The sequence below is a fragment of the Acanthisitta chloris genome, unplaced genomic scaffold, assembly GCF_000695815.1.
Source record: "Acanthisitta chloris isolate BGI_N310 unplaced genomic scaffold, ASM69581v1 scaffold29812, whole genome shotgun sequence".
Classification (NCBI taxonomy): Eukaryota; Metazoa; Chordata; class Aves; order Passeriformes; family Acanthisittidae; genus Acanthisitta; species Acanthisitta chloris.
This window is the reverse complement of record NW_008661602.1, coordinates 106123-117330: the sequence shown is the minus strand read 5'-3', so window position 1 is coordinate 117330 and position 11208 is coordinate 106123. Positions and strand designations below refer to the sequence as shown.

Sequence of the window (11208 nt, the reverse complement as noted above, 5' to 3'; positions counted from 1 at the left end):
CCTAGCTCCGACTTCTCCGACCGGGCCTCAGACCGCATGAGGTCCCGCAGCGAGAAGGACTACCGACTGCACAAGCACTTCCCCCCGGCTTTTATTTCCCAGGCATCACGGGGCTACATGACATCAGGTTTGTAACATAATTTGTGTATGCGAGAGAGCTTTATTGCGAGGCTGCTGCGGGATGTGTGTCTGGCCGGGAGTGTTGGTGGTTTTTTTTGGAGGGGAGCCTGAGACCGGGAGGCTAAGTTGTTATGAATAATGCAGAAAAAAAAAAGGAAAAAAAAATAGAATACATCCACCATTTTGTACCTCTGCAAGATTCACAGCGGGGTCCTCACAATATGGTGTTTAAAATCTATTAGTTGAACGAAATAAAGATAGGAGGGAAATGGTTGTGTCTCTGTCGTGGAAGGGCAGATAAAAATGACTGGGTGTGCAGAGCACGGAACCCTCTGCTCCTTTTGTGCGTAAAAGCATGTGCTGGATATCTACTGCTGCCCCACACGTTGCTCTTTAAATGCAGTTAACACTAGTTAACTCATCGGGCTCTCGTGTTTCTCCATTTTGGAAAGGAAAAGGGTCACCTGTGATTGCAAACGCTCTTGCCTTGTTGCAGGCTCTCTGGGTTTCGGCTGCGTGTTTCCGCAATGGCAAAGCGTGCGTTGGTGAAAATGACTGTAAACACGTTTGCATTTGGGTTTTTTTGAGGTGCAGGAGACCATACCTGTGTATGCAGTGGAACACACATGTGCATGCACATTTGTTTGTCAGTTGCTTTCAAGGAAGGCCGTAGGGAAATAATGGACACTGCACCAACATGTTTGTGCATGGGAAAGAGAAAGCGCAAACAAAACAAAAAACAGCGCAGGGAAAGGCAGGCTCAGGGGAGGCTTGGCCTCTGATGAAGTGCTGGTGAGATTTCGGAAAGCCTTGGTACTGTTAGTGGAATCTGCTCCATCCTCAAATGCATCTTAATGGCCTTGGAATTAAGACGTTTCATAAACACCCAAAAGAAGACTTGAGAAAATGCTGATGGGGAGGGGGCCGGGGGCAGAAAATCCTGGCAAACTCCTTTGTTGTTCTGCTGCCTGCTTATTATGCTGTTAGGACGTAACGTTTCATTATTATGATGGCAAATTCCAATTTATCACGAAGGCACGTTTTTCCCTCTGAGGCTCAATTGAGGTTGAGTAGGCAGATTCCTTTAAAGGAGGAAACGAAGGCATTTATTGTGCATTACTGAAAATGTCTCCAGCCCTGTACCCCGTGTGTCGTCCCCCCCATTTCTGCTGCAAAGGTTGAGCCAAAGATTGTGCTTGTCAGTTATATGCTCACTTTCCTGTCTCTGCCCCTAATAAACGTATCTGTTTAGTCAGGATTGGTTTCTCATGGTTTAGAAACATCTCGTGACTGTTCTTTCTTTAATGCTGGAGCACAAGGGAAATAATATGTGTTTTATTGAAAAGATCTGCCCGTGTAAGAACCTTGTGCTATTCTGGCCATAGGTGCTCTGATTTTTCCCTTTCTTGGGAAGCCACATATTGAGAGGAAATGGCAAGGATAATTTATCCTTGAACAGCTGAAGAAGAGGAGCATGGTCATGGTGGTGGAGGGATTGATTTGTTTCGTTGGTGCTGCAGGACCTGAAAGTGGTTGGAAAGCCGAATCTGTCCATACTGCGAAGATTTTTGTTGTTCTGCGTGAACGTCCTGATATTCCCACTGTAAGATAGGCTGTGTCAGTTCTGTTGAAGTCAGTATTCTCAGGCCTTTCTTTCAGCGTGGAAGCCTGTATTTAAAAGAGAAGGAGCTCACGTGAGCATTTTGTGCCAGGCAGAGTGGTTTTTGCTTGTTTTTAATTCTTCAGGGAAGCAGTCTGGCTCTGAAAGCTTCATCTTGGCAAGATTGGTACAACCCAACCAGACAGTCAAACACCAGCAATCTGCAGAATCAGATGTGTCACCCTGCGTTTGTTGGCAGATACCTGTGTCCTTGGGGGGTAGGGGGAGCATAGAATTTTAATCTACTGTAAGTGTTTTAAAGTAATCTCTAGACCTCCAGAATAGTTTATGGCTATAGAGCACATTGATTTCAATGGCAACAACTGAAGAAGAAGGACAAATGTCATGTTTAGTGTTACTAATTTGCAAAAGTTGTTGAAGGGAGAACACATTTAAAATTAAAATCGACAAAGTGTTTGTTGCTTGTGTTGGTTTTTATTTTAGTTTTGTGTTTTGTAGGGTTTTTTTAACCCCAACAACAGCTTAATAGGCTTTTATCTGCAAGTGCAATCATTCTCTCTTGATGGATAGCTTCCACATGCATTTATTTTTGAAGGATCCTTGTCCAGTGCCTTTCCAAATATTAGTTTTGGGAGGAATAGCTACTATATCTAAACACTTCTCACTATTTGAAGGAAACTCTCTTCCTTGCAGGAAATCTGTAGGAAGTCCTCTGGCATAAAAATTGTGGGGATCAGGAATACAAATACTATCTTTGTCACCCAGAATGTTGTAGGGGAGAAAGTGTCCTGAAACACATGGGCTTTTCAGAGGGCTGCATTCTGTTTATCCAACCATTTAACCTCATCACCATTAGCATTGTTGTGGTTCTCTTTTAATTAAATGCCTCATTGTTTGGGATGGGGGTGGAGGGTGGGAAAGAAACCTTGGGGTTTTGCCTCAATTACTGTGCTTAGGGAAAAAGGAAAAGCATACAATCAAACAGCCTTCCCCGAGGTGCTAAAAAGCTTGAAACGTAAATATTCAAGTACACCTGAATGGAGCTTAGAGAAATAGATATGTATTTCTTTCAGCACAGAGAAATACTGAGTAATGGTGTTGCAGTCAATGCCGTGGTGTTTTATTTGAGGAAAATACAGTCTCTAAGCAGAACCACGTTTATAATGGAAGTGCAAACCTCATGCTAGAGTGGTGAAGCACACCTGATTTTAGCAGCCTTTTCAGTAAAACAGAGCAAGGACCAGTTTGATATTTGCCTGATTTGAAGCAGGATTGGTGGCTGGCCAGTCACATTTTCAATACTCAGGGAACAAACTGCCCATAATTATAGAAAATTGATGCAGATGCAATTCATATGAAATCTAAAGATTGTTTGACAGATGAATGGAGATGGAAGTAAGGAGGAAAAAAAAGCAGACAATTTAGAAAATCACACAATTTTGCTGCTGAATAATCTCTTGATATATGCTATTAAGTAGGCTGTACTCCAGGGTTTCTTTAGGCCTCCTAGCAACCACTAGGTTCAAAGGCCATGCAAGGAGTTCATTGTTCATGTGGAATATTAATTTCCCTGTGGAAGACTGACTTGGAGAAAAAACACTGAAAAAGAAAATTACAACAATGTAGAGCTTTGACCTTGCGTGAAAAGAGACATTGAAAAGTTTGGATCCAATAAAATTCATACATGTTACTGAAAAAGGAGAAATATACATGAAGTTTTTGATAGATTGCTGCTTAATTCAAGGGAAAATAAAGAAATCATATGCAACTGCCAAGCAGGATAAAACTCACTGAAACTTAGGAGGGCTCCAAACAGTCACATGAAATAACATGTATAGCTTTTGAAATGTTGGAAGCTTCTTGCTTTTTTTTTTTTTTCTCCCCTGCCCCCTTCTAAATAACAAAGGCAAATCCTGGATTTTGTTTTAGCAGAGCAAGGAACTGCACCCTGTGGTTGACCTAGCCATTAAATGTTATCAGAACTGAATAGCACTCTTGAAAGAAGTAACTTTTTCCGCAGTCTTTCTTGAGCTACTTTCTGTGGAGCTTTTGGTCTTGGAGGTAACGTGTCAGTTTCAGATGGAGGTGGTGTAGGGTAACAGTGTAGCACACAGAGCGCTAAGGAATGTCTGATGAGTTTTCTACATCAGTAAAAACTGAATCCAGAGTATGCTCATTTGAAGGTTACCTCTTGAAAAGTAGGCAATTTATTGCTCTTTGCTTTACAGTTTCCTTGCGAGGTTTCTGTCCTCCAGAGCTGAAGGGTAAAATTCAGTCTGAGGGTTGCCTGCTGTTACTGGAGTTTGATTACCAAGTTGAAGCAGAAGGGAAAGGAGAGAAGTATGTAACACTGCTATCCAACTGATGGTATCTGTGTGCAAATTAAAATTTGTAGGAGGAAAAGATATCCTCATTCTCTCTTTCAGGCATGTGTGATGAAAGGTCTAGAACAGCCTCTTCAAACTCCTTGAAGACTAGGAAGCATTTTGGGAGTCATTGCAGCAAATTTAGAGTCCTGAGTATTTTTTTTGTAAGCCCACACCTCTGACTCTAAAAATTAATATTTAGAGATAACCATGCAAGATCTGAAGAACTCAGTTTAGCATAATTGATAAATGACAGAGACACACAAAGCCTTGAAGCTCATTCAGTTCTCCTCTCCCTTAATTCAGTTATCTAAAGGAATATGTTCTAGCTTGAAAGTAGCTGTATTGTAATTAATATTTAATGGAATAATCAGCATTGCATCACCTTTTTCTCTGTGTGGTATTAAGAAACACCTTCTCATTCATCATCTTAACAGTAATGTGACTTCTGCCTCCCTGAATTCTGAGTAGTTTTAGGTTGTCTTGGGCCAGACCCATTACTGGGGCAGTACAAACTGCGAGCATGCAGGTGTCACTGGCTAGCAGGACTGGCTTTGCCTCTTGGTTCCTGCTCCATCTCCTTTGCTTCAGTCTGTGCTAACCTGATGAACCCCAAGTGGGTCACTGTGTTCAGTTAATTCAAGGGCTGTGCTTACTTTATTGATTGGGAAGTTGCTTCTGGGCTCACTGTGTCTTCTAGTTCCTTTTGGCCTGTGTGGCATCTACTTACATTGACAGAGAATTGGGAACTTTCACTGCATCCTGGTCTGAGGGAAGGATTTAAGTGCGCTCTGTCTTCAGACAACAATCTTGGTTCAGGTTCATGGACCATTGTTGCATAGTTTCTAGTTAATTTTATTTTTCTTTCTGGTTTCCAACTGAACAGAATACAAAAGATAAGCTTCTCTCTTCTTCTGTATAACCCTGGTTTTCATTCCTGTAATGGCATGTGCAGTATCAACTCACACAGAGCACTGTGCCCATGCCTATGTGTTATGCCGTATGTGTGCCTGGTCCTTGCCCACCAGATACCAAGACACTTTCTGCATATCCATGGCTTCACTTCCATGACTCCTCCTGAGAATGCTTTTATGTGGTTGGAAGAGGCCAGACCAAGATGTATGGAGTGTTCTGAGCACTCAGTGCACTCAGCTGACCAAGCTGCATTTGAATATCAGTTGTTCTCCCTGGCTGTTGTGACCTATGAGCAAGGGGATCCAGAGTGTCTTTTTTCTTCACGGCATTAGGAGTAAAATCAAAGAGGAATGAATATAGGAGAGATACAGAAGCCTGTGTGTGTGCTTATCTTACCTAGACCTGTTCATGTTTCTATCTCAGTTCAAAGCACTCATCCCTGCAGGGCTAAGTTTCAGGTTATATTTCCTCCCCAGCCTGTTTTGCTGCTTGCATTCAAAGTCCCCATGTTCTTTCTGCTGGTTTGCTTGTACCTTTGGCCAGGTTGGGGTGCACAGAGGTCACCAGAGGGTGTTATTGGATTTGTGCAGAGGTGCCAGTCTGAATCTGAATACATTTCTGTGTGTGTTTTCCAGGAGTCTTGTGATGAAAGTAATTTTTCTGTATGCATGCTAGGCATCATGATGGCCTACTGAAGATACAGGAAGCTCCTCTTTCAAGAGTAGACAAGGGTTCAGAGCAAACACGGTACTGATTCATCACAAATAGCTCCCAGTCTTTCACAGGTGTAGAAGTTATAATCTGTTGCAACATTTGATAAAGCTGAAGGGTGTTGAATATCTTGCCATTTTGGAATTGAGTAGCAGGCACATCTTTGCAAAATGCATTACTTGTTGGAGGTGGCTGAAATGTGAGGATTTTGCAGATCACCTTGGTTTATCCCAGTGACCTGTGCTGTTGTAAGCAGCAATAGGCCTTGGTTTGTATGCAGGAGAGTTCATCCCAGAGTAAACTGCCATCTTTGTAACATGCTTTGCACAGCTTAAAAAGGTGTAAGTGCAATCAAGTATGAAAACTAGGAAGATGATGTTTTGCTAAGCATGTTGTAGAAGTCCTCCAAAAATTGAGGGTTTCTTTTCAGTGTTCTGAGAAGTTTCTTTAGTGTGACTCTGCTTCATAACCCATAGCAGGTTGTAGAATATCTTTGTGACCAGCATTAAAGCAGGATCAACATCCGGATTCTGGGCCATGAGTCATGTAAAGCAGAGATGGAAGAAAATTTCAGATACAGTTACTATTGACTCTTGCTGAGCATGCTTTCACATGGTTGGAAGAGGACAGACAGCATTAGAACCATGATCAGAAATTGTCAGCTAATCTAGAACTTGTGTAAAAATTGCTAAATAATACAGTATTGATGGTGTTTGGATTTTTTTTCAAATCATCATACTTTACATTACTTTAAGTTATAAAACTACAATTAAATTATCAAAACTGGGTATCTGATGGTTTTGGTGGTGTGGATGTAAATCTGAACCTAGAAATGTAGGTTGCCCCTTGTAAGAAGTATCTAATGAATACTTCATGCAATTCTGGCTAACCATTGGGTTTGATTTGCACCAGAAAAGGGGAAAGGAATCATGACTATTGAAACAGAGACCTGAGTGCCTGAACATAGACCAAACACTTGGAGTTATAGGTCTTTTTTTTCTAGGTGGATTAAATATGAAGACAGGCATCAGAATCAAAGGTTAAAAGCTTTTCTAAAAGTCTCAGGAAGTTGTGCTTCTGTACTTGTCCTTGCAGAGTTTTTGGTATCAAGGCGAATGGCAACCAGAGTAGTCCTAGGGAAAGGACTTGAAGTTGGAAACCTCTCCCAAAGCAGTGTTTGTTGCTCCTGAGTGACTGCCTGTTGCTATGAGGGGGTATGAAAGTTGTTTATATCTACTGTCTTGCTTTTTCTCAGCACATTTGTTGAGTTGGCTGCTTTACTGATGCTGTTTCATATCTCACTCTTGGATAACATATAGGTGCTGGAATTATCTTGCTTGAGGAGAGGTGTGGAAAATAAAAAAGGAAGACCTGGCTTTACAGGAAGTGTATTTGGGCATGCAGCATGATGGAGTGGGTAGAGCAGTCTAGTTTAGACAGAACCCTAGGCTGTATTGGCAGCTTTTAAACAGTCTGCAAAAGGTAACCGAAACAGGAAAACTTGATTTTCAACAGGCCTGAATTAATTATAAATGGATAGCAAGTTTCCCTTTTCCTTCCCTAAAAGAGAGATTAAAACGACTGGGTTTGAAAGTTAGGAGGTAAGAGAGGTATTCCCAGTTGTGTCAGTCCTTGTCTGTGTGTTCCTGGGCACTTTTAACTGTTCCTGCAGTTCTCTGCACTTAAATTATCATCTGTTCAGTAAGAGAACTGTGTTCTTTGTTTTGTACTGTACTATCGCCGGTCACAAAACAAGATCCTTTCTCAACCCAGGAATTGAACTGCAGTGGCAAGAATGGACATACAAAAATAGGTGTGTTCAGTGTCAACAATGGCCCTCATTCTGCAAGTGAAACCTTGTGTTCAGATCAACCTTTGGATGCCACTGTGTTCTTAAGAATTTTCTATCTTGCCTTCCTGCAAGCTGAAAAAGAAGGCCTGTTTATAATACCAGAAGTAAACAATGTGGAATGATTGTTACTCAGTACTGTTATCACTTCTACCTTGTCAACCAACTCCTCACGACTCAAAGGTAGTTCTGTTTTTCATCAAATTGAAGATGATGCAATTTCTATAATTTTTAAAGTATTAGGACTGTTTCTTGTTACTTCAGTGGGAAATGCTATTTGAAGGAGATAGCTGCAAATGCACAATTTATTACAAATTTCAAGTTGTGGTATTGAAAAAACATCTCAGTGGTTTTATTGGATCTGATAAGGTGTGAAAGCAGTAGAGGAAGAATGAACAGTGTTTAAGGAACTGCATTTGTTCAGTGGACTTTATGTGGACCTATGAACCTTGAAGGTAGGGATGGCCTGTACATTGCACGTGGATTTTGGGTGTTGTGAAAAAGAATGAATGAGGAGTTGATCATACTTATAGTAGGTCTTTTTATTTAATGAAAGTAGCAAGATGAGAGACAGTAGAGGCATCTTGTAAGTCTCTCATTTTCTATCTGTCTTGTAAAGCTACTCCTAACTTATATTTCTCTGTGATACATAAGAGATACATGCAGTACCTTGCATTCAGCTTTCAGCTCAATTAGGTAGCAACTGCTTCTGTTTAACAGTTTTTCTTTTCTAAAGTCCGGGTAGCCTAGATCAGTTGGAGCCCTCTCTCTTCCTATGCCTTATTGACCAGGGGCTTTATTTTGAAAAGCTTGTCTAACTCTGGAGTAGAACAGGGTCCTGGACACCAATTGGCATCTTCCCAAACATGATGGAGAATGCAGGTGCAGTTTAGCTGAGATGCTGGAACAGAAGCAATACAGGAATGTCTTCCTGTGTTTGGGTACTGCCCTCAGTGTGGTCTATGCGTCAGTGAAGGATCTCACACACCTGTTCTTGAGGTGCCAATAGTGAGTGGAAATCTGCATTTAATGATCTCAAAATACTTTCTCTAGCTGCTATTTTTTTCCCCCAGCTGTATGGTTAAACAAACAAACAAACAAAAAAAAGGCGTTTTTGTGGTGAATTTGACCTCCACATTTTGAGGCTTGAAGAGTATAATAGTCAATTCAGAAATACTTACTTAATGTGGCCTGGAAAAGGCAAAGTTCAGTATGAAAGCTGAGTTCATCATAACACAGGAAGCTGTGCTGGGAAAGCCTAGATTATATAAACTAGTTTGCTTGCCCATTTGTGTTCTTTTAATTTCCTCCATAATTTCCTATGAATTTCCTGTTAATGACCTGTGACCTAGTTTCAGAAGATGAACTCCTGACCATATGTGATAACGTTGTAAATGCCATGAATTGGACTGTTTATCCTGTAAGCCAGTAAAGATGATGTACTAAATTTCATTGTGGTACTTAACTTTGCCTCTTAAATTTTCACAGCATTTTAGAGTGAAGTATCATTCTTCATTTTCATAGGAAGTTCTAAATTCTGCTGTCCTGAGAATTTACATTGTTGGATCCTACTGTGACCTGTTTCACTACATGTAAGCCTTAAACTAAATATTTTTTTAAACAGTGAAATGGAAATATTTTTTACAAGGTTTTCTTAAGATTTGTGTGCTTTTAGGTGTAATTACTGCATTGCTGGCTGGGTGAGTAGAGGGGGCAGAAACTTAAGAGGAAAACTTTATTGGCTTCAACATGAAGTTTGTAACAGCTGCAGCCCCACTGGTAAATTGGACATATCTGCAGCAATCTCTTTTGAGAGATGGAGGACTGATACCACTGGCCACGGAAAGTTCACCCAAAGCCTGAGTGATCCCTCAGCCTTTGGTGTTAACTTCAGGGCAGTTTTACTGACAAAGAGATGGGTCATGGGTGGGAGCAGCTGTTTGTCCATGCATTGACCTCCTCCCTTTGCACTAGTCCAGTCAAAAATTATGAATGAAAGAAACCATCTTTGGGGAATATTTAGGGGTTTGTAATATGTTACTAGGTCTTTAGTCTCTGCTTTCATTATGGATGGATGTAGTTGCTTTCTTGCTCTTTAGATGCAAATGTTCCATAGGCATTGAATTTCAAGAGTTCAGTCTTGAAATTGTATTTGCATGGGATGTCTGCATAAGAATGGATCCGGTTGAAATGGTTTCACAGAAACAGAAGCAAAAAATGATTGTCTGCATTTTTTTCCATCCAAGTCTAATGAAGTCTCAGTTTCTGAACAATTTTTTTTAATTTCACTGAGAAGAGATATAGCCATCTCTAAATGAAACATTTTGTAGTTTTTGTTTTTTGCTAAAATCACGAGGCATTTTCCTCTGAGTAAATCTTAGGTTCAGTCTGTATAATTACTTTAATTGCAGAAATATTCTTCAGTAGCCATGAGTGTAAAATTAAGGCTTCTTTTAGAAACCCCACTTTTAAAATCACATTCTTAACTACCTCTTTTCACAAGAGGTTGAAGTAGCTGTGTGAGGTATTGTTTATTTTAGAGCCACATGCAATAACTTTGTATCAGATGTGGTTTGCTGTATTGCCCGTTGTGCAGCACAGTAAAGCAGCGTTTATGTAAGTTTATTAAATTTGATACGTTGCAAAGCTTGCTCTGTGTGTGTGTGCTAGTGGTTCTACATGAGAATGCACACTAGGCCCTCAAGGGTCTGATTCTGTCCTTTAGGGGGAAAAGTGCACAAAGCTTTAGTTGACTGTTCAGGTAGGAAACCTTTAATGCCCAGCAGTGCTGCTTCCATGAACAATGCTTGTACCTATCTCTCTTGCATGTGTTTTTTGCCTACATCAGAGAATTGGAAAAGCTGAGGAGGACGTAGTGCAACTGCTGAGTAATGCTCCCTTTTAATTGAAGACTGCCTTTGAACAAGGGCCACAGATTGGAGAGCTAGAGAAACTGGGGCAGGCTTACCAGAAACAAGGGCGGGTGTGATGGGAGAGAACAAAAAGAGGAGTCGTGGGCAGAGTTGCTGTTCTGCCAGAACAGGCTCATGTTCTTGTGTCCTAGCCACAAGAAGTATGCTTCACCTTCCCTAGCTCACCCTTCGATCTCAATTTAAGTCATTTAACTGGCTGTACTTGTCAGGATCATCACTTCTTCACTTGAGTGTCTCTGAGCTCATTTCAAAGGTTAATAATTGATAGAACGTTTTTTCTGCCTACCAAATGATAATCTCATTCAGTTTTCATCCCAGTGCTGATTGTTCCAAATAGAGCAATAGGCTGTAGCAGTACAGTACACCTGGCTTTTCATGGTTATCCTTTTTTATCCTAACAGTATCCGTTTTTCACACGCACAAACAATGTACTTAAGTAAAATGAACTGTCACTGTAACTTGCATTTAGAGTTAAATCATGAAAAGGTAAGTTAAAGCTCTGCCTGCCTGTGTCATCATAATTCATTCATTAATTAATGGGGCAGTTGAATAGGATGGTGTGTATCAAGCAGTGAGAAAGCATACAAAATGGTGTTGATACTGAATTTTACTCATAGGTTTGTGTAAAATCCAGCTCAGTCAATGCTAGGTGTGTCAAAACTGATGGCACAGCTGCCCTTGGGAAGTGTCATT

At 40.8% G+C, this 11208-nt stretch overlaps 1 protein-coding gene across 1 annotated transcript in view; it reads left to right on the top strand.

The window, feature by feature from the left end:
- The first annotated feature begins 6 nt into the window (after positions 1-6).
- STOX2 (storkhead box 2) overlaps positions 7-11208 on the top strand; it is a 66346-nt gene continuing 55144 nt past the window's right edge. The window contains 1 exon segment of the mRNA XM_009070294.1: positions 7-127. Coding sequence (XP_009068542.1) covers positions 37-127 — 91 coding nt within the window. The 5' untranslated portion in view covers positions 7-36.